This window comes from Mustela erminea, chromosome 7 (assembly GCF_009829155.1).
Source record: "Mustela erminea isolate mMusErm1 chromosome 7, mMusErm1.Pri, whole genome shotgun sequence".
Lineage (NCBI taxonomy): Eukaryota > Metazoa > Chordata > Mammalia > Carnivora > Mustelidae > Mustela > Mustela erminea.
In genome coordinates, this window is record NC_045620.1 from 89,688,952 (window position 1) to 89,712,184 (window position 23,233).

General features: G+C 52.4%; 1 protein-coding gene across 21 annotated transcripts in view; it reads left to right on the top strand.

Annotated features, from left to right (window-relative positions):
• Positions 1-23,233, top strand: part of DYSF (dysferlin) — a 204,191-nt gene that overhangs the window by 179,275 nt on the left and 1,683 nt on the right. For all 21 annotated transcript variants that reach the window (XM_032352429.1, XM_032352420.1, XM_032352432.1 and 18 more), the window contains 11 exons: positions 1,153-1,244; positions 3,656-3,826; positions 4,497-4,639; positions 6,384-6,523; positions 7,762-7,850; positions 8,117-8,212; positions 8,602-8,743; positions 12,840-12,939; positions 17,552-17,730; positions 19,259-19,368; positions 20,669-20,816. In XM_032352429.1, coding sequence (XP_032208320.1) covers positions 1,153-1,244; positions 3,656-3,826; positions 4,497-4,639; positions 6,384-6,523; positions 7,762-7,850; positions 8,117-8,212; positions 8,602-8,743; positions 12,840-12,939; positions 17,552-17,730; positions 19,259-19,368; positions 20,669-20,816 — 1,410 coding nt within the window. The remainder of the gene's footprint in view (positions 1-1,152; positions 1,245-3,655; positions 3,827-4,496; positions 4,640-6,383; positions 6,524-7,761; positions 7,851-8,116; positions 8,213-8,601; positions 8,744-12,839; positions 12,940-17,551; positions 17,731-19,258; positions 19,369-20,668; positions 20,817-23,233) is intronic.

The following is a 23,233-nucleotide window of genomic DNA, read 5'->3' on the forward strand; positions in this document are numbered from 1 at the left end:
GGGCTTCAGCTGGTGGGGGCGCGGGCAGGAGAGAAGTGGCTCAGTAACTGTGTGTTGCCTAGCCATGCTAGAGCCTGAGGCAGAAGGGAGAAGCAGTAATTCTGATCCTATCCTTGGTTAAAATTAAACATTTTGTTCATCAGGGCCTGTTTGGTGTCAACTTCAATTTTTAAAATATTACATTAAAATTTGTTTATCTTCATTGACTGAGTTTTGGGGGCACTCCCTCAAACTTTGTGCCTGAGGCACACATGTACAAATTTTGTACCTTCTCACCTCACTCTGGTCCCCGGCTCTGAGGCAAAGTGGGAACTTGCCAGAGAGCAGGAGTCTGGAGCCCTGAGGATATGGGGGTGGGGGAGGGGCAGAGAAAAATTGGAAAGAGAGAAAGAGGAAAGAAGAGGGACAGGTGGGGTTGACTGGACTTCAGAGGGACTGGGCTGGGTTCTCTCTCATCCCCTGAGATGGGGGCAGGCCTAGCATGTGTCCTTGAGTCTGTGGGTGGAGGTCTGCTATCCTGTCCCTGGAGCCCTGCTTTTCAAGGTGAGAGGTCATAGCTGGCCTTGCCCTGCTGAGAAGTCAAAGGGCAGAACAGAGCCATTCCCAGCCCAGGCACCATTATGGCCTTCAAGATGTGGTATGGCCAACGGTCCATTCATACACTTCAATATTTCTTTATGCCTTGACTGACCCTGAGAAGTCTCTGGTCGCAGTTGCTCCTGGAGGCATCTGGGGAAGGCCAGCCTGGGCCAGGTTGGGCTGCTGAAGTCTGGCCATCTCTCTCCCTTCAATCTGTTGAAGCAGAGGCCCCAGAGAGGACCCTGGCTGGCTCAGTCACATATGTAATACCGGCTGTAGTGTTTCTGAGGATATGAGCCTTGCCCTCACCCACCTTGTCCCAGTGGGGCAGTGCTTCGGGAGTCCGGAGGACTCAGGTACCCCATTTCTGCTGCTGGACCATGGCTAGAAGTCCAAGTCAGGGCCAACTGGTGTGGTGGTGTGTGGGACAGGGCCACTGGCTTGGCACCATGGCAGGATGGCAGCTTCTCGATGGCTGGCCTCCTACCCCCACTGAAAGGCCGAGGACCAAAGAGCCTTCAGAGATGTGTTGGGGAAGTGAATTCACTGAAGTCTTCCTGTGTCTTCCTTCAGTGTGACCCTTATGTCAAGATCTCCATAGGGAAGAAATCAGTGAGTGACCAGGATAACTACATTCCCTGTACCCTAGAGCCTGTGTTTGGAAAGTAAGTTGGGGACAGCTCGAGTCTGGGGGGTAGAGGTGCTAACCTGGGTAACCCCCAGCCTGGTGGGGGAGGGGTGGCAGCCTCCCGGAAGTGCCCGGTTCCTGAGGCAAAGCTGGGGTCCCTAACCTTGCACGACCATTGGGCTGTAAGCTCGGCTAGTTTTTCACAGGATGCGGAAGGCTGGCTTCTGGCCAGAGCTCCTGCTTAATCTCATAAACAATTACCTCAAAGAACAGAAATCTCAGTGGAAACTCAGAGCCTGTATTTGTTAATTATTCCATTTTTTTTTTTGTTTGTTTGTTTTGGTATTTTTTTAAGATTAACTTTTACTTCAGAATAATTTTTGATCTACAGAACAGCTGCAAAGGAAGCACAATTCTCATATACCCTTCACACTCCCTTTCCCTCTTACCTACCCACGGTTCATTTTGTCAAAATGAAAACATCACTAGTGGCACATTACTATTTCCTGCGCTCTAGGCTTTATTAGGATTTGGCCCCTTTTCCCAACTCATGTCTTTTTACCTCCAGGAGCTCTCCAGGATCCCTTGGATTTGGCCCCTTTTCCCAACTGATGTCTTTTTAGCTCCAGGAGCTCTCCAGGATCCCTTGTTGTTTGTGTTTAGTCATTGTCATCTTTCTTTGTTGTGTGTTAGTCTCTCATGGGTACACAAAGGAAGAGAGTCAAATGCTTCTTGACATCTAAGAACAAGGGGAGGAAGAATCAGGACCCCCTGTGTGGGCAGAGCTCCCAGGCATCCTGAGTTGCCGGTGTCTGTAGAGTTGGTTGTGGGCACTGAGGCCTGTGGCGAGGAGCCGGTCAGCCTGGAGAATTGCCTGTGTCCTGCCAGTGATGAGCCCCCGATGAGCTGGGATGGGAGGGAAGGGCTGCAGGGAAGGTGGGGAAGGGGTTCCTTTGGTGAGCACCACTGGTTTATGGTGACCCGGCAGCAGACTGGGCCTGTCCAGGTGTGTGTGGCAGGTGGCGGTGTGTGTCAGGGCCCAGGGCAAGGTGCGGGAGTGAGTGCAGACACTCTTTCTTTGTATAACTCATGTGCTGACCAAGCCCAGCTCAGGGAACGTCAGGAGAACACAGTTTCCTTTTTGTCTGCCTGTGTCCTGTAGACATTTCTTCCGTGGGGCTTCCCTCCCTCATTTCTTAAGTGCAAAGCGTGGCAGACAGGTGCTTCCTTAGAGACGGTCGGCTTTGTCCTAAGCTCAGTGTCAAGGCACTACCCAGAGCTTTATTCATGTGTACTCGTGAACTGACAGGCTCTATCTAGGGGAGTCGCCCCCTTTCCCAGCCAGGTCCACTTTGGGTATAGCTGTGTGCAGTGTGTGGATGTGTGTGTGAATGGACGGAGGGGGCTTTGCTTCTCTCCCTTTCCTGTCCCATGTCTCCCACCGATGTGCTGGATCACGCCTGGTCAGGACTAGGGGAGCCCCTGGGAGAGGAGAGCCCCGGGTGCTCTCTGCTCCTGTGTTTTCTGGGCTCTCTCCAGTGGCAGTTGTTTAAAGTGGATTTATTTTCTTGTGAGCGCTTTCCAGAAAGCCCCTTTGAGCCTGCCCATGAAGCTCCAGGGAAGAGGTGGATGCTGTGGCCCTTTTCTGGTGGCCCTTTCATGTGGGCCTCTCCACAGTCTCACTGCTGGAGGCCCAGGGCCCATGGGGTCAGATTCCAAGTGGCTCCAGTGTGGCCTCACAGTGGCCCAGCCAAGACGGGAGCAGGGTCAACTCTTTCTCTTTCTCTCCACGGCCCACTGCTTTCTCTCACTTGAGTAGGAGTCAGAGGTCAGGCTCCCACCTGCAGGGAACTGTGGAGGGGCTATCCCTCCACACTTGATCTTAGAGGGGGAGTGGGGGTCTCAGAGCACAGCAGAAACTCGCTCCCAAGAAATCTCCACAAATCCTCCTTCTCACTCTGCAAGTGGATGTAAAGCCTTAAGTGTCCCCGAAGTGCATCCCAGGTCACCCCCTTGGTCAATTCCAGTGCTCCGGCACCTTCATGCCTCTTACATTCTGGTGTCCTGGTAGAAGCTTTGGTTTTACCTTTCTGTTCCAATTCATTTGTTCATTCTGTGTTTCGTTAGGCAGGGAGATACTATATGCTCAGCCCAGATTATCTGGGAATGTCTGAAACACACAAGTGTATGTGCACACACACAACACACACACACAGACACACAAAGAAAAGTCCAGTAGTAGTAGGGCACTGGGATTAATACTTTAAGACAGACAGGGGACCCGAGGAGGGTGGGCTCCAGGGCCACTCTTGGAAGGGGCGGAGGGAGCCAGGGAAGGCTTTCAAGCCCCCTGCTCTTGTCCTCGTCTCCTTCCCTTGAGCACTCACCGTGTCCAACAACATCAGGGAGTCTGCAGCACCCTGACCTCTGCCCTGGGTCCCCCTGCAGGATGTTCGAGCTGACTTGCACTCTGCCTCTGGAGAAGGACCTGAAGATCACGCTCTACGACTATGACCTCCTCTCCAAAGATGAAAAGATCGGGGAGACAGTCATCGACCTGGAAAATAGGCTGCTGTCCAAATTTGGGGCTCGCTGTGGACTCCCCCAGACCTACTGTGTGTAGGTGCACGGGGGCTCGTTGCTCTTCCGTCCCCCTGAGTCCTGAGCACTTGCTGTGTGCCCGACCTGTGCTCAGCACTTGATAGGTGTTCTCTCCTTCAACGCAACTAGGCTCTTGTCCCCACTGTACAGATGTGGAGACTGAGGCCCAGAGATGTTATGGTTTGTAATTGGTGGGATTCGGATTCGAACCTATTCATCTGACTCTAAGGACCTTGCTCTTCATCATGTTGTTATAACCCAGTTCTCCTTAAGACACCACCAAGCCCCGGTAGAGGGGAGAATGAGGAAGGAGGGAAAGGAGAAGGGAGACAGATAATAGGTCACATGGGCCCCAGTGGAGCCTATGGGGCTCTGTGTCAGGTGAACCCATGTGTGGACAGTCCCTACTCCCTTCTTGCCAATTTGGGTCTCATCTGGGTCTGATTCTCCCAATGTGGAAACTGAGAATGTTTAGGTTCCAACTCGGTATGTATTTAAACAAGTCCTGTCATCTCTGGGCCTCAGTTTCCCTGTGGGTCAGGTGACACCCCCAGTCACAGCGAGTGAGGGCGCCCACTGTAAAAGTGAAGGGTGGGGGGCTGCACGGGTGGGTACACGGGCTCCTGCGAACCCCTCGGCCCTGGTGGTACCTGGAGGGTCTCTTCTTTGCCTTGTGTTTGGGCCTCAGCTCCGGACCCAACCAATGGAGGGACCAGCTCCGCCCGTCCCAGCTCCTCCAGCTCTTCTGCCAGCAGCGCAGACTCAAGGCTCCCGTGTACCTCACGGACCGCGTGCTCTTTCAGGATAAAGAATATACCATTGAAGAAACAGGTGAGCAGCCATGCGACCCCAGAACCAGTGGGCTCTCCCTTGACCTCAGGGGTCAGGGGTGAGTATGAAGCCAAGGTCAGGGTCCTGGTTAGATCAGCTTGCCTCTGGCTTTTTGGGGGGTCAGAGTTTAATTAGAATTTGGGGTCCAGATGACCTCTGAGAATGTTTTCTGCTTGAACTGCACTAGCTTTCCAGCTTGGCTTTCCAGGTATCTTCTGAGCACCTCTCCTTATCCTCCCACTCCCCAACTGGTGACTCCTAGGTCCTGTACCCAAAGCAACCACAGGGCAGGAAGGAACCCCTGTGGTCTCCATCCTTGCCCCTGAACCTGCCCAGTGCTCCTACTGAGAATTCAGCAGCATGCATGCCCCCTGTGTGTCTCAGATGTCCACGGGCCTACACTGTCTCCCAGGAGCTGTTGGAGGTGTTTATAGGTCAGGCAGGGGACGTTGGGAGGGGGTGCTCACTTCTGGCTGGTCTCAAAGTTGTTTGATGTAAGAGCTGGTGCCAAGGTTATGCAAGGGGATGGTGGCTCTGATTCCCCACCCCCAACCCTCTCGTCGTCCTTCTGCATTTCCAACTCTTTCTGCTGGTCTGTGAGCCACTGTAGCATGGGGACCAGGGTTCACGGTCATATGTTCATAAAAAACGAAAGCCTGAAGCTATTGACGGTGAGGTCTGGCATCTGCCTGTTTTTGCAGATGAGGCCATGGAGGCCAAGTGTGGCTAATGACCTGCCCAAAGTCATGCAGGTGTTTAGGGGCTGAACCAAACTCCTGGCCAGGGGTCCTGCTACAATATGCTGCTTCCTTTGTGCAACCTGCTAGAGTGGGCAGAGCAGGTTTGATAGATCAATGTGTGTGTGTACGTGCACGAAAATCTGTACTCTTGAACTTGGGCACACCTGAGTGCACATACTTGTGTAAGTCCTTGTGCATTTGGACACACATGGATGCTCCTTGCCCCAGTGTTTCTGTCATGGGGGCTTCAGGTTCCTGTGGCCGCTGGTTGCCCAGGCTTGTCTGGGTCAGAACACACCTGTGTCCTCATCCCGTCCACAGCAGCAGTCCTTGACCCACTCCGGGGCAGGTAGGAGCTGTTCCTGGGCCGCACAAGGCAGAAGGAAAGGGTGTTCATGGCCAGGCCCATGCCTTTCCTAAACAAGGGTGTCATCTCGGCTGCCCTCCTGACCAACGATGTCACTGCTCTGTGCTTCGTTTCTGTCATCTGTGAAATGGGCATGATCATAACACTTACCTTCCAGCATCACTATGAGGATAGAATCTGTTAAGATTTATGAAGCCCAGTGCCTGGTTTCTGCTTTATAAATGTTTGCGGCGATTGTTATTATTTTAGCTGTTGCTCCTAATAGAGCAGATTGTGTGACCAGGAGAACAGTAGTACTAAAAGCACTTAGATGCCCATCTGGGAGTAGGGGTTGCTGAGGCTCAGAATTCAGAGCAGTCAGGGAGGGCTTCCTGGAAGGGGTGAGATTTGGTGGAAAAGAGGAAGAGCTTTGTAGAAGAGGCATGGTAGAAATGATGGCAATGACATATCTGGACTTTAAAGCTGGAGCTAATGGACTGTGAGACTTCCAGTGCAGAGAGTGAGACCTGCGGGTCAGAAGTGTGTCTTGCTTGGGGGTGAGGGCGTGGGCAGGTAGAGCTTCCTGAGGCCTCTAGGCAGCCCTACCATCCCTTGCTCACTCAGCCCCAGCAACTTTTTAATCTTCTCTCTGGAGCAGAAGGTGGCAGGGTCCTGAACCCACACCTGGGCCCAGTGGAAGAGCGTCTGGCTTTGTACATCCTCCGGCAGCTGGGCCTTGTCCCCGAGCATGTGGAATCCCGGCCCCTGTACAGCCCCCTGCAGCCAGACATTGAGCAGGTAGGACATGGACCCTTGCGCCCCTAAGCCCTGACCCTCAGCTGGCCCTGCTCCAAGGACAACATGGATATCTCAGGGGCACCTGTGGGGAGCTCAGGATTTGGCCAGTCCCTCCTTGACATGTTTTCTCACAGTCTGAGCAGTGATCAGTGTTGGTCTACAAGAGGACTCCTTGGTCCTGCCTTCCTGGGCATCCTGCAGCCCTCAGGACATAGGGAATGACCCCGAGCTACCTCCTCTATACCCGTGGATAGACCTCTGGCTTCCCATGAGTCATTCAGAAGGCTCACCGTTTCAGCCCGGCCTCAGGATGCCCTCCTTCTATCCGTCAGCGACATCCAGATGGCTGGCATGGGTCTGGGCTGCGGTGAGGAATCCAGACAGGGCAACTGGCACCCTGTGACAGAATGGCAGAGCTGTCACTGAGAGGGGTCACCCGGAAGGCCAAGGGCATCCTCCAGGCAGAGGGAGGGTGAGCAGAGGGACAGCTGGCCCAGGACTGAGACCAGGAGGCTTCCTGGAGGAGGTGAGCTCAGGGCTGGGTTTTAGAGGAGGAGGAAAGTAAAGGCGATAGGCAGAGAAGGGCTGAGGCGGCAATGAAGGGGCCTTTGTAAACATGCAGGGTCCATGGTCTCTGCTGTTTGGAACTGAGCTCTTTTGCCCTTGGTGGGTGGCTGCCAGCTCCCCGGAGAGTCATAGCAGGTGTTGTGAACTTTCAGTCTCCAGCTACATGCCCTGGAGAAGTTACCTCAGTCCCTGTTCTTTCTCTGGGAGATGGGGACAGAGTAGCCAGCTTGCAGAGAGGGAGGGGGCCGAGGGGTGACAGGTGGAGTGCTTTCCTGTCGTGTGGAAATCCTCTGAAACTCCTCTGACTAAACGTGTTCTCTGACCCTCCCAAACCCTTGAGTGTGTCATTCCTTCAGTGGGAAATGCCCTTGTCCCCTTGTCCGCCTGGCACACTGAGACTCAGCTCAAATATCATCATCCCTGGGAGGTTTGCCCTGACCCCTACCTCCGGGCCCGAGTCATCAGCCTGTGGGGCGTGGGCTCATGGCTGCAGTCAGGCCTGTAGTCTCTAGGTACCTTCTCTCTGGGGCAGGGGGGGCAGGGGGAGCCTCCCTGGGGCAGGGCCTAGGTGTTCTTCGTCCTGGGCCCCACCTGTGTGGCACAGAGCCGGGGGTTAGTAGCTGTTGGTGGAATGAAAGAGGTGGAGTGACAACGGGGTTATGTCTCCCCAGGGAAAGCTACAGATGTGGATCGACCTATTTCCCAAGGCCCTGGGGCGGCCTGGACCTCCCTTCAACATCACCCCACGAAGAGCCAGAAGGTGACTTTCCCCAGCCAGAGGCTGGGAGCTGAGTAGAGTGGCGGGGGGGTTGCCACTTGCTGTGGGTGGGACCCGGAGGTCACTCTTAAGGTGGCGTGTTGGGCCGCTCAGGCCACAGGGCATCACTCTCATGTGGGCCTGGCTAAGTGCCCAGCCAGGCAAGCATTAGGGTCTGGTTGGGGGAGCCGGCCTCTCAGCTTCTCAGCGAAGGATGGCCCACCCTTTGCTGAGACATTCATGTGGACTTGAGCCCTTCTTCTGCACAGGTTCTTCCTGCGGTGTATTATCTGGAACACAAAGGACGTGATCCTGGATGACCTCAGCATCACAGGGGAGAAGATGAGTGATATTTATGTGAAAGGGTAGGGAGGCATTGGCCTTCTCACCTGTCGCAGCCCCATGGTGTTGCCCCAGTCCTGCTGGGGTGGTGGAAAGAGGGAGCTCCAGCCGTAGGGAAGGGAGGGAACAAGAAAGGAGGGCTTTTGGTGAGTCCTTCTCCCACCGGATTTCTTCCCCAATAATCTTTGGGTTGAACTTAGAAGGTTTGAGGGTGTCCCTCAAGAAGGGAAGTTAGATGTTTTAAAATGAATGGCACATTTGGTACTTCATAGAGATTTCTGCAAATTGTTCTTGCTTTATCCTTTACTGAGTTCATTTACCTTCTTAATTCCTCATCTGCCTCAGTGGGGGAGGGGGGATGCATCTTGTGGAGGAGACCTTAATTAGATGTGTTCTCTAATCTGTTGTCTAGTTGGATGGTTGGCTTTGAAGAGCACAAGCAGAAAACAGATGTGCATTATCGGTCCCTGGGCGGCGAAGGCAACTTTAACTGGAGGTTCATTTTCCCCTTTGACTATCTGCCTGCAGAGCAAGTCTGCACTGTCTCTAAGAAGGTGAGTGCGTGCCATCCCCAGTGGCCTGCTCCCAGGGCTTTCTGTTGTGGGTGTCACCATCCTGCCATTGTCACCCCTCACCAGCACCCCTGGATGTTGGAATCCCCATGGCTGTAGCCCCGTTACCTGTCTCCCTGCCCCCACTTCTGCCATCTCTACCATGGCTGCCTTCATTGGCACTGCTACCCCCCAATCACCCACACACTCATGCCACCACCACCGTCTATACTGGTCCAGCTCCTGAAACTACTGCCTTCCTCCTGACCCCAGATGAACCAAGTGGCAGGAAGGGTCACGGGGCAGAACGAGAAAACGTTCCTAGGGATACCCAGCATGGTTATGGAAGGGGCAGTGAGGTCAGTCCCCAGAGGGAGAGCTTCCCTGGGGGCTGGCCTCACCTGTGGATGGATTGTCCACAGGATTGGGGTTGCTCAGCTAAGTCCCTCCCATCATGTCTCTCCCCACATTTCTGTGTCTGGTGCCTGTGGTCACTGCCCAAGCTGGACACTTACTGGGTGCAGCTCAGGCTTTCCGGGCCGGAAGCCATTGCCCTCCTCCCTCCCTGACCTCACGGCAAGGTGCAGGCCCCTGGGGGACCTGGTGCATCAGCCAGAGGACAGAGTGGGGTCCTGGGACCTCAGCTCTCTGTGTCTCAGCAGCTCCTCGTTGAGGTCTCATCTGGATGGTAAATTCTTTTCTTCTGCGATAGGCAGAGTCCAAGGCAGGCAGCCTCCCTTCTGGTGGTGTCGCACCTGCCCTTGGGGAGAGCCCGCAGAGCTCAGGGAGGCTCCAGAGCTGGGCTGGCTGGAGGCAGAGAGTACCTCCATTAGAGCTTTGATCCCCTGCATCCCACCCAGAACCCATCTGCCTCAAGGTGCTCTCTGCTGGACAAAGGGAATGCCTCTCTGGCATTTCAGTTCTGCTGGTCCAATTTCCTTCCTGAGGGGGCACAATGCTTCAAGCCACCAAGCTTCCGTGACGCCTGCTTCCTGAATGGTTGAGTAGCTTCAGGAAGGGAATATAGAACGTACTTTCTGGGCACTGCTGAGGTCTTCTTGGCTCTCTTCCCTTCATGCTTTCCTCATGACCCTTGCCCAGCCCAACACACAGGCTCCTCTGCATGTTAGAGAAACCGGAATGTTCCAGTGAATATTCTGAAACCATCAAACAAAAGAAAATAGGGTTAAATGAGGTTATGTGAATGCTTTCACCCAGGGATTGCTGCGTAGTGCATTGGAGAAGGCAGAATTTAACAACAGCCTTGGGTTCCAAGCAGTCAAGGAAAGCCTACCCTCTTTGTAGGTTTCATCTCGTTTGCCTTTGCTCAAGGTATTTGTCTATCACAAGTTGTTTCCATAACAAAGCCAATGTTGCATTTGTTGGGGGAAGGGTTCCAGATCAAACCCACACTGCCTTTCTTCGCTATGGGCAGAAGTGGGGTGAAGGTCGTGAACGGGCCCCCAAGGGCTCAGACATCCTGTCTCTGGTGCTTGGCCTGCCAGGCTAGGGGCTAGGTACTGACGGGAAACTGAGGCTGAGAGATGCCGAGTGGCCTGCTTAAGTGGGAGGCGGGACTAACCCCTTCACTGTGACGGTGGAGATGTGGGCGAGGAGGTCCAGGAAGCTCCGTTTTTTCTACAAAGCAGGAAGAGTGTCTCCTGGCCCTGTGGCAGGTGACTTGAGACCAGCTGCTGTGCTGAGCAAGGGAGCGAAGAGGGAGAGGGCAGGAGAGAAAAGAACAGGGGGAGGGAAAGAAAGCTAATCGTGATGCTAAGGTCTGCTGAGATGCTGGAAGGGCTGAGGGCCCAGCTGAATCTGCTGGGGAAGAATTTGAGGGGGTTCCATTCTGTCAGTGCAAGAGTCCCATCTCTCTGTCCTAGGCACTGGCAAGGAAGAAAAGAATCGGGCTGACCCACCGTGGCATAGCCCATGGGGCTGGGGCTAGCCCTGGAAGAAGGAGAAGCCCAGCAAGGCTGCCAGGTGGAGAGAAGGAAGAGGTGTCAGGGAGTCCAGAAGACGTCCCCCCGGGGAGGGGGGCGGAATGGAATTCGGTGGGGAGACAGTAGCTGAAGGGAGGGGCGGAGCCTCCACCTCCCGTCTGGGCCTCTGAAGTCCACCAGGAGAGTGAGGGAGGGTCTGGCTGGACCAGGGAAGAGCCAGTGTGTCCCTATGTGGGAGAAGGGGCCCAGGAGGCAGGTGGATCTGTACCCACAGTGGGGCACCAATGAGCTAGTCTGGGCTTCAAAGGCCCGATCCTGGGAGTGGGATGGTGTGGGGGTCCCTCACAGCATCTGGGCTCCCCAGTCCTGCCGCAGAGCCAGCCTTCTGCCGAGGGGTTCGGGGCCTCTGGCAGGCAGGCCCTCCAGGGACCCCATTAACCAGACGAGACTGTCATAAAGCACAAGGGTCTCCTTTCATCCGGCTGCTTTGAACCACCGCTGCTTGCCCCGGCCTGGCTCCCCACCTGGAGCCCAGCACACCCACTGGGGCCTGCCTGCGCGTCAGGCACCCACCCTGCAAATAAACAGCTAGTAAAAGGGCCCAGACCGGGAGCGTAATGAGCGCCTGGGACCTGGGGGGCCGTTCCCCAGGCTGGAGCCCCAGCCCAGCTGCTCCCACCAGGGGCCGTTTGAACCTCTGGCTCATTACTGAGCCCATAAACCAGGCCGGCCAGAGGAACGGAGGATGCTGGCGGCCTGTGCAGGCAGGCCCGCAGAGCTGGCCATAAAAGCCTTGCCAGAGAAGGGAGGCACCTGCAGGAGGGCTGGGGCCCGGAAGAGGGGAGGCACCAGACGGGGGCCAGCTGGGGGCCCGAGCGCCTCGCCAAATCAGGCAGTGGTCCAGGATGCAGTGGTGTGATTTGCAAGGTGCCTGTTCCTCACAGAATGGGGGTTTTGGTCTGGGAGCTCTGTGGGTCTGTGGGATACCCGCACAGCCCCGGTTGGGCAGTGAGGCTGTGGGTACAGGGCACCCAGGGGGAGGCAAACCCTCTGTGACCAGCAGTTCTCCCAGACTCCCCGTAGAGTCTGTCCCCCGAGACTGGGTCCAGGCCCCTGCAGTGACTGGGTACACTCAGGTTCTGGCCCCTGGTGTCTGCAGGATCGTCACAATGGTTCCTGTCCTTGCCACTCCCTCAGGAAAGCCTACAGCGAGAGGACAGGGAATAAGCATGAGTGGGAAAGCCACAGGGACAGTCCTTTGGGTTGAGTGTGGCTGGATTCAGGAGGGAACCCAGGTCTTAGCATGGTTTTCCTTCTCCTTCAGCCTCTACGAGCCTCTGGGGGACAAAGCCTGCAATAATGCTGGCCCAGGCAGAGTGGTCTTGGGGCGGGGGGTGGGGTAGGGAAAACAAAAGACTGGAGAACTTCCTAGCACTGGGGGCTTTTGATTTGCCCCAGGGCAAGTTCTTGGAAAGAAGGATGGGGTGGCTTGCTGTGGCCAGGGAGGAGCTGGGTGACTGTGGCCCAGTGTTAGCTCCTTAAAACAGTGTGTCGGGGGGATCCTTCCAGTGATAGCTAGGGCATGGAGGCCCTCAGCTTCCCAGCCGGCCTACCCATTCCCCTGTAATAGCACAGGGGCAAAGCAGGATTTGGAGGTGAGAGCAGGACTCTGGATTACCTGGGTTTGAACCCCACTTCTCAGCAGTGTGACTCAGACAAGTTCCTTGCTCTGGTTTCCTCAGCTGTAAGGATAGCCTCTCCCTTATAGGTTGTTGGAAGGATAAATGAGCTCAGAGTGGCAAAAGGCTAGAACATAGGAAGTGCAGATTAATATTATTATTATTAGCTGTCAGACCTTGGGCAAATTCTTAACGTTTCCAAGTCTCTGCTTCATCATCTGTAAAATGGGAATGAAAGTTCTGCCTACCACACTGGGAGGCTTCAAGGAACCGTGTCATGTGAAGTCAGCCTGCATGGTTCCTTCCTGGGTCCTTGAACACTGTCCACTGGCATCTTAGCAATCTCCCCGCCAAGACCTGGCACTGGCAAGTCCCTAAGAGATATCCCATTCATTGCCTCCTCTGGGCAGCCTTCTAGGCTGGCAGGAACCACACTTTCTCTCTAATCTTGCTTTCCTCCTTCTTATTCTGGGCCAGGATGCTTTTTGGAGGCTGGACAAGACTGAGAGCAAAATCCCAGCCCGAGTGGTATTTCAGATCTGGGACAATGACAAGTTCTCCTTTGACGACTTTCTGGGTGAGCACCGTTTCCTGTCAGTACCATTCTGCACACTGGGAGTTGACCCAGAACGCCCTCCCCTCTGTGTGTGTGTGTGTGTGTGTGTGTGTGTGTTGTGCACGCGCATGTGCACGCACGTGCATGTGACATTCTTGGGAAGGCTGGAAGGAGGAATGGTCCTACTTTCTGTCCTCAGGGAGCTCAGGGTCATTGCTCCCTGGAGCTGAGGACAGTCTGGAACACAGAGGAGTGCCTGAGGGCCTGTCAGCAGAGGTGGCATGGAACCCAGGCTGCGTGGATGGTAGGAGTCAGGTACAGAAGAGAGGAAAGCGCAGGTCAAAGGCAGGGCAGGCATGAGCTGGCTGTCACCGACCCTCTGGCCTCACCCTTGACGGGATGCCCCCAGCTCTACACACCCCTTTCTAGACTCGGCAACCTGGCCCAGTAAGTGAGGAGCTCTTGTCAGTCCTCACACTTGTGCCCAAGTGATGAGTGAACAAGCCACCGTGGCTCCACCCTCTAGGCCCCCAGACAGGAATCCGGTGGGGGAGAAGTGTGCAGAAACCCGAGCTGGGAGCAGGGAGGGCTGGGTAGAGGATGTGGTAGAGATGGGGTGAGATGGGGGGCGAGGAGGATGGCTGTATGGAACAGGCAGGTGGGACTGTGAGTAACAGCCCTGTCACAGCTCTAAGAGTTCCCTGCAAAGTGTGGTCTAGCCGTACGAATGGATATTATTCAGCGACAGAAAGAAAGGAAGGAAGGATCCTTGCTATAAGCTGGAAGAACCTTGAAAACGTGCCAAGTGAAGGAAGCCAGTTGCAAAAGGACTAAGATTGTATGCTTCCATTCACACGAATTGTCCACAGCAGGCCAGTCCAGAGACAGAAAGTAGCCTGGCAGTTGCCAGGCGTTGGGAGGCGGGGAAGGAAAGTGACTGCTAATGGGCATGGGGCTTCTTTTGGGAGTGATGACAATGTTCTGGAGTTAGATAGAATGGGTGCTGGCACAGCCCTGAACATATTAAAAGCCACTCAGTTTTATACGTTAAAACGGTCAAATTGGTACGTTTTATGGGATGGGAGTTTTCATTCAATTAAAAGAAAGTGGACCTTGCGAGAAAGGCAGTATGGGGAGTCAGGAGTCCTGATTCTGGCCAACTCTGCTAACTTGGGAGTAGGGTGGCTCTGGATGGATCACTGGAGCCCTTCTTGGCCAGCTTTGCAGAAAGGTGAGCTGGTCTTTGCAGAGTCCTTGGACCCCTGAAGGGGCACTCTGAGGAGCAGCTCCAGCAGGGGTGAGGAGGAAGGCCGCTTGCTCTTCTGTCTCCCTCCCCTTTGCCGCTCTCCGCCTGCTCCCCCACACTCAGCAGCCATCCCTGGAAAAGATTCAGGCTGTCGGAAATCATGACATCCCATTGGACTTTTATTTTTCTGATTCTCCTGCAACACATAATTCCTGTAGAAAATTGGAAAATACAGATCAACAATGCCTCACTTTGCTTATGTATTAAAATTTTACTAGCCAGAGATGACCTCCACTCCTATGTTCCCATATATGATTTTCTATATATGCAAACACATATATGCTAGAAGTGTATTCACACACACACATATAATACTACATACGTCTATGGCATATATATAGCAAAAGGAGCTTTAATCACACATATGTTTTATATCCTGGTTTTGGGGGAAAACTTAGTTTCAAGCATATCCTTTCTGTTGGTAGTTACCTGCCCACATTTATATCTGCATCATCATACTTAATTCCTGCCTGTCGCTGGGCCCTATTCTGTCTAACTCAACTTCTCTTGGGGCCTTAGCTCGTCTTTGGGTCTTCCGATGTGAGCGATACCCTTGGGCATACATCTCTAAACACTTTGTGTGTATCTTTTTTTCCTGAACTGTAAGTAGATCTTTAGAGCCATTGTACATTTTTGTGGTTTTGGAAATATTTTGTTCAGTTGCTCTCTATAAAGGTTTTACATTTTCACATTTACATTTTATTCCTACCTGTGCCCTTTTCATATCACTTTTGCTACCAGTGTATCTTTTTTTTTTTAATTGCCTATCTGACACGTCATTTTAATTTTTGTTAGCATCTCTTCTTTACTTGTGAGGTAGAACTTGGAAAATATACTTATTTCCACATTATTGGTGGGATTTTATTTTCATGGTCTTGTTCATCTTGTTCGTCTTTGATTTTTTTTCAAAGATTTTATTTATTTATTTGACAGAGATCACAATGGGGGAAGCAGGCTCCCTGTTGAGCAGAAAGCCTGATGATGATGTGGGGCTCAATCCTAGCACCCTGAGATCATGACCTGCCAAAGGCAGAGGCTTAATCCCCTGAGGGACCCAGGTGCCCTGTCTTTGATTTTTGATTTTCAGAGCTCTTTGCATAGTAAGGACACATTATGAATAATTCCTCCCCTTTTTTCAACTGCTTTTTAATTTTTTTATAAGTCTTTTTTTGCTTACAGACTTAACAGCTTTTTTTGGCATAATTCTGTCAACTTTTTCTTTATGAGGTGAGACCTCAGAAAATTAATTTTAAAAAGAAAAACAAAGAAAGCTGCATATTTACTGAATGAGAAAATGGTTCAAAATAAAAACGGGCTCATCTTTTATTTTTTTAAAAATTAAAATAAAGCAATTAAAACTACTTTTAACTTCAGAAGTTTTCTTTTTTCTCCTTCATAATGTGTTTCTAATTATGTATTTTGCTTTTAAAAATATTTATTACTTAAAAAAAAAGTAATAGCTAAGATCTATCAACTTGCCAATCCAAAGATTATATGATGTTTCCTTATTGTCTTTTATGAGATCATACTGGGATAATTTTCTGTATACACACACGCACGCGCGCACACACACACACGTGTGGTATCCTGATTTTTCTTAATGTTACATTAGACTGCATTTAAAATGGAAAATAAGTATTCATCCATATTGGAGGGATGGAGAGACACGTGGGCGTGGATAGACCCATGAATGTTCACACAGAATTGAGCAAATGGATGTATACAATAATAGCCCGATTCGTGGACAGATGTAGTTCTCAACAAATGGTGGCTACGGAGGGACGGGGAGAGATCACAGCAGATGGGTAGGTGAAGGAATAAGTAGATGAGTGGAAAGAAAGAAAACTAGAAAAATAGATCCCACTGGTAGAGACTTACAGTAACTGAGCATTCCACACTGAAAAAAAAAAAAAATCCAATCTCTTTTGCATGGTATTCAAAAATCTCTTTAATTTGGCCTCAGAAAACATTTTTTAGATTTATCTCTCTCACTTAATCCCTTCAGCAATTTATGCTCCAATCCCGTTGACTTCATGGTGTTGTTGTGATTGGATTAGATGAAACCACATGAAATGCTGTTTTTAGAGGCCAGAGGTAGCTGAATACCATTGTCATATGGTTCAGTCATGTAGATGGGGCTATATAGGGAGATGATGGATAAAACAGCTGAGTAGATAAATAGTACAGGAAGATGGTTGCATGGAGAACTAGGTGGGCAGATGAAAAAATGGCTAGATGAGCCACAGCGAGATACAACTTCACATTTACTAGGATGGCTCTAAAAAAAAAAAAAAGTGGAAAATGGAAAACAACAAGTGCTGGAGAGGATGTGGAGAGATTGGAAGCCTTAGACATGCTGGTGTGAATGTAAAATGGTGCAGCTGCTATGGAAAACAGTTTGGCAGGTCCTCAGAAAACCCAACCCAGAAATTACTGGATGACCTAGCAATTCTATTCCCATACCCAAAAGAATTAAAAATTGAGACTGCGACATTCGCACACCAGTGTTCAGAGCAGCGCAATTTGCATGAGTCAGATGGTGGACGCAATTCAAGTGTCCCATCGACAAATGAATGGATAAACAAAATGTGGTCTGCCCATCCCATGCCGCAGCGTTCAGCTGTAAGAAGGAATGAAGCCCCAATACATACTTCAACATGGAGGAATCTGGAACCTGCTCTACGTCAAAGACACAAAAGGACAAATATTTTATGATGCCACCTAGTGAGCTCTCTAGAACAGGCTGATTCATAGAGACAGAAAGGAGAGTAGAGTATCTCAGCGGCTGAGAGGAGAGGGTGGGGGCATGGGGAGTTATTGCTTAATGACTACAACGTTTCTGTTGTGGGGGATGAAAAAGTTTTGGAAATAGACAGTGGTGATCGGTTGCATGGTGTTAATGTAATTAGCGCCATTTGATTCTGCATTTAAAAATGGTTAAAGTGACAAATTTTATGTTTTATATATTCTGCCACAATAAAACCAATGTAAGAAATGGATGAATGGATGGATGGATGGAGACGATGGGTGAATGAATGGATTTGTATAACGGAAGCTGAAGTTGAGTGCGTGGCAAGCTCCGCGAAGGGTGAACCAGTAAGAGTATATGACTGAGCGTATGGGTTTGTGGAGAGTTGGATGGGCAGCTGTGCGGAACGAGAGGTGATGGGTGGGGACATGAAGAGTCTGTGGGACTGGACCTATGGCTAAGCCCAGAGATCTAAGCAGAGGAGGTGACAGTTTTTCATGAAACTGTCCAGCACCAGGGTAGCCCCAGGCTGGCAGTGATAGAGAAACCCGCAGTCAAAAAACCCCTCTCTACTGTAGGCTCCTTGCAGCTGGATCTGAACCATATGCCCAAGCCTGCCAAGACCGCCGAGAAGTGCTCTTTGGACCAGCTGGATGACACTTTTCACCCGGAGTGGTTTGTGTCCCTTTTCGAACAGAAAACCGTGAAGGGCTGGTGGCCCTGCGTGGCAGACGAGGGCGAGAAGAAGATCCTGGCGGTATGTGGGCTCCCTCCAGCTTGGGGCAGGCGCCTGACTAGCTTCTTCCATAGAGGTCCCTGGGCATGGACCTGGAGCCCTCCTTCTCTCTTACCCTACCTTTTCCTGTCTTCTGAGGCACTGTCATGGTTCTCTTCCAGTCCCCAGTTTTCCACTCCTTGAGGCTTCCATCCCAGGAAGCCCATTTATTTATTTATTTTAAAGATGTTCATTTATTAACTTGAGAAAGAGAGAGAGCACACGCACAAGCAGGTGAAGGGAGACAGAGGGAGAAGGAGAAGTGGGGCCAATGCCAGGCCTCCGGGATCATGATCTGAGCCAATTTAAGTGGAAAGATACCCCTAGCTTTTGCAGGCCCTGTGTCATTTATGCTCTGCTACTTGGCCTCAAGGGTTCTGTGTCCTGGGCTCCCCTCTGGGCCAGGCTTCCAGGGGAGTCTAGGGGAGTGCCTCTCCCATTGGAGCAGGATCCTTCCAGGGACCATCCTTGCATGGCTGTCCTCACCCAGAGGGGCTGCTCAGGGGTGAAGAGTGACATGGTGGAAAACTGTCCTAATCTGAAGAGGAAGTGAATCCCGGACAGCTCCCTGAGAAACCTCAGGAGGCTGGCCAGTCCCTAACATGGACCTTGAAATAAAATACGCTAGTTGTAGAAGGAATTTTAACACTTATTAAGAAATACTAGCACCTCAAAAGAAAAACCAGCAGAGGACATGCATAGATAATACATGAAAGAAGTACAAATGGCCGTTAAACATTTAAAAGGGTTCATTCCCCCTAGGAATTAAAGGAATCATTTTAAATGCGACAACATTTTTGCCTTTTCAATTAGACATTAAAAAACAACAACAACAACAACACCCTAGATGTGCATTGTTGGAGGACTCAGAGGCAGACCCCTCGTTTACGCCTGCTTGGGGGGCTCATGGTTTTACCATTTAGGGAAGCAATTTGGTAATATATAGCCAGCGATTTAGCAATATGCCCTTGGACTCTGTCATCCCACTTGTTAAAATCTCTCCTAAACAAATAAACAGACACAATTAAAAATGTAGGCTCTGGGGTGTTTTTCTGCAGCATTATTTATAACATCAAAGACTTGGAAACAACCTAAACGAACCCGAATAAGTGGTTTGCTAAATAAATTACGCTCAGCCATCCCATAGAACGTTTTATAGCCCTTACAGAGCAAACTTTAAAGAATATGTAATTGTGTAGTGAAACATAGTATATTTCTAAGTGAAAGAAGCAAGCTCTAGAACGATACAGGCACAAGTGAGATACTGCATATGGGAAAATAGCTCTAGTACATAAAAACAGAACAGTGCTCATCTCCACATAGTGGAGGTATGGCTCATGCTCTCTTTTTAGACATTTCTATAGCTTCTAAATGGAGCAGTCGTGCTCTTGTGATTTTGTCTTTAAAAAATAATAACAAAGCAGCTCTTATGTCTGTTGGGGCCGGATTGCAGCCCAAGACACAAGGCAGAGCCTTTGAGCACCTGACCAGGTCCCCTCTGTCCCCTCAGGGCAAGCTGGAAATGACCTTGGAGATCGTAGCAGAGAGTGAACATGAGGAGCGGCCTGCTGGCCAGGGCCGGGATGAACCCAACATGAACCCCAAGCTCGAGGACCCAAGGTTAGTGCCCAGCCCTTGGCCCCTGCTGCCCAGCGGACTGGGAGGGGTGGTCCAGGAGGCATCCACTGAGCAGCCACCCAGAGGTCACGAGACCCTACAGGGTTCAGAAGGGGATGTGATTTGTCCAAAGCCACATGGTAAGTTAGGGGCAGGTGACAGGCACCCTAACAGGGAACACCCCTCAGCTAATTCGAGAAGCAGGGGCTGTTGGGTAGGTGTTGGTTGTGTGCCTCGCTTGCGGTCGTGGGGTATGGAATCTTCTTTGCTGGGTTGTTATGATCCCTATGTTATAGAGGAGGAAACAGTGTCAGCAAAGTTAAGTAAGGTCATTCCGCTGGGAAAGCGAAGCTGGAATTCTCACGCCTGTTCTGATTAACCCTGGAGCCCAATCAAGGTTTTTACCTTGACCAAGCTGCCTTATGTGGCTCACCGGTGGCATCCATGTGGCTTTGAAATGGCCTTCCAGCCTTAATTGGGCCATCCCTGAATCCCTGTCTTCCCTACCTCATAGACCCCTAAAGGATAGAGACCAGTCTAGCGGATGTCGAGGCACTGAGGGTAGGTACTGGAGACAGGAGGATGGCTGTGGGGGCAGCGGTGAGAACTGCGTTTAGTGGCTCCTTCCCCACAGTCCGGCTTGGGTCAGACACCACTTTATCATGGCAAGGTCCCCAGTGCCGTAGGGCTGGCAAAGCTGGGAGAGGTGTCCCTGTCCAAGGATGCTGGGATCTGGGTGCAAAGACCAGAGAGACCCAGGACACCAAGTGATGGGCACTCTGGTGTTAAAACAGCCATTACTGAGACATGTCACCCTGCTTGCTCTTTGAGTTGGCAGATGACCTACGGGATTTGAGGTTCTTGGCTGTGAGTAAGACACAGTCAGCTTTCTGGTTTCACTTCCCACCATCCTTCCCTGGCCATGGAGCAGCCCTGTGCGTGTAGGCAGGCAGTTTGGCTTAGCTGGCCCACTCCATGGCTCACCTCCTGCGGTGGCTCCTCGAGCCTCTGCGCAGCTCCCCCATCTCTAGTCTGTGAGTAAGCTGGTGGCTGAGAACTGGGTCTTGCGGGGTGCCGAGGGTTGGCGGCCCCAAGAGGAAGAGGGCAGCACAGGCAAGGCTCACGCTGCGGCTGACTGGCAGAGGGCAAGGGAATACAGAGGGAAAGGGCTGGAGGTTGTGGAGCGGGGGTGGGGGCAGGTCCTGGGGCCAGACGCAGAGCACCGGGGCAGTTTGGGGGCAAGATTTGGAGAAGGCAGCCCGGGTAGGGCATTCCCGGCTGACCCTTGGGGTCTCGCTTCCAGGCGCCCCGACACCTCCTTCCTCTGGTTCACGTCTCCGTACAAGACCATGAAGTTCATCCTGTGGCGGCGGTTCCGGTGTGCCATCATCCTCTTCATCATTCTCTTCATCCTGCTGCTCTTCGTGGGCATCTTCCTCTATTCCTTCCCGGTGAGTCGGCCTGATGGCGAGGTCCACACACTGTCTCGGAGCAGCGTCTGGTCCAGTGAGGGACATGGAGCCCCTGCTCTGGAGAGTCCCCAGTCTGGTAGAGACAAGGCCCAGCTCTATGGACGAAGTCCTGCCCTTCGTCCGGGTGTGGGCTGTGGGGTGTGCGTACTGAGAATTTGCCTTCAGTGGGGAGACATAGCAAGTCCTCAGCAAGTCCCCAGACTCTGGAATCAATGTTGGCAGAAGGTGACACCCCTTGGGCAGGGGTGGCCAGGGGAACCTTCTTGAAGGAGTGTGTGGAAGTGGGTCTGGGAGGGGAGGGTAGGTTGGGATGGCAGAGCAGAGAGGAAGGCCCCCTTGTTTATAAGAATGGCATCTGCTGAGGTCCAGAGGAAGGGGGACCGTGGCTCTGGGTGAGGGTCTCAGTGTCTGCCTGAGGACCTTGATGGAATGTGTCCCACCTTCTGCAGTGGGGTGGGTACGGGGGAAAGTGTGGGACGGTAGGAGGTGGACCCAGGAACCTCTCACCAGGCGTGTAGGTGGCTCTGGTAGGAAGCCAGCTGATGCCCAGCAAGGAGCCATGGGGGTCGCTCTAACAAAGGATTCTGCACCCCCAACTCTACTAGGCCACTCCTGGGGAGGAGAAGCAGGGCCTCTGTTCCCTGTCTGTGCTTCCCCACCCTCCCAGCTCATCAGGGAGCAACAAGGCTCCAGCCCCCCCACCCCACCATGTCTCTGGAACTTCAGACCTTGAAGTGTTCCCAGGCTGGCTCCTGATTTTTCTTTCCTTTTTTTTTTTTTTTTTTTAAAATATTTTATTTATTTATTTGACAGACAGAGATCACAAGTAGGCAGAGAGGCAGGCAGAGAGAGAGAGGAAGGGAAGCAGGCTCCCTGCTGAGCAGAGAGCCAGATGAGGGGCTCGATCCCAGGATGCCGGGATCATGACCTGAGCTGAAGACAGAGGTTTTAACTCACTGAGTCACCCAGGCACCCCTGGTTCCTGATTTTTAATGTTCTTTAAGTTTTTAAAAAACCTTTCTCATATACGAATTTCGATTTGGTATAAAGGTAGAGAGAATGGCATGATCAACCCCATGTCACCGGATTCTAATGGCAAAGAAACGGAAACCCAGTGAAGAGAAGGGGCTGGCTCAGGGCTGCCCAGGAACCTGCCCAGCTCCTGGTCTTGGGTTCCTGCCGCCATGGGCCTCAGTCCAGCTCAGCACCAGGCTGCGGCCAAGGGCATGGTCCCCATAGCGGGCAGTCCACTCTGGGAGTTGCAGTTCCATGTCTGCGTCCTCTTTGCTTTGCGAATTCTCCAGGAGGAGGAGGAGGATAGAGACCTCTCTCCCACTGTGGTTGGCGAGACCTTACACGGGCAGCACGCATCTCCTACCGGGAAGACAGTTAAAACCCAAAGCCCTCCCCTTCAGTCCTTCATATCATGGACTGAGGAACAGCAGGTGCGCAGGCGGGCCTGGCCGTCCAGGCCCCAGCTACACTCTGGGCCATAAATGAGAAAGGAGGGTCTGGAGCCGGGATGGCTGATGTGTCCGGCTGCAGGCCAGGCCCTCTCCGCCAGCTGCAATCACCTGGAGCGCCATCTGAAACATGTTCTGGAAGGAGTCATGGCCGGTTGGCTGACTCTGGCTGTGGTCCAGGGGAGGGACCAGGTTATAGGGCCCTACAAGAAATGCGCAGTTTGGGGGGGGCCTTCTGGAAGCAAAGGAAGACAAAATCCCCAAATCACTGACACAGGCCCATGGAAGCTCACGAGTCATGTGACAGCCTCAGATCAGGACTCGGGCCCTCCTCCTCTCATTTTGGGTACATTGGGCTGCCACTCCATTCAGATGAGGGCTTCATGAAGCCCAGAGTGTGTGTTTGGGAGGTGAGGGAGTGCTGTGAGCATGAGGGAGAGGGTGACGAGCTCTGCGTCACTGCGGAGCGTGGCTCCCCGGGAGGCAGAGCAAAGCGGTTCACGTGAACCAGGGACAGGGTACCGTTTGGGGCTCCATCCTGAGGCTCTGGCCAGGGGAGTTTAGGGAGAGGAGAGTTGGCTCAGATCCTTGCTTCACAAGGAGGCGGGTGGTCTGAAGGGCAGCAGCAGTGGGACCAGGGAGCTGGTTTGAAATGCCGAGTCCTGGGCTGTGGAGGAGAAGCTGCTCCGGCCATGTTGAGCTCTGTGAGTCGGTGCAGAACGGAGCTCTGGGCTTGGAGTCAGACGTTGGCTCAGCTCTGGCTCTGCCAGGGACTTCCTCTGTGACCTTGGCAAGGCTCTCCTGTCCACATGAGGAGGGAGCCAGGCTAGGACAGCTCTGACCTGCTGTGACTAGCACTGTGGTTAGGGGAGCTCTTTTGCCTTTCCTGGGGGTGCTTTCCATCAGAGCCAAGGGGAGGGCAGGGGCCGGTCC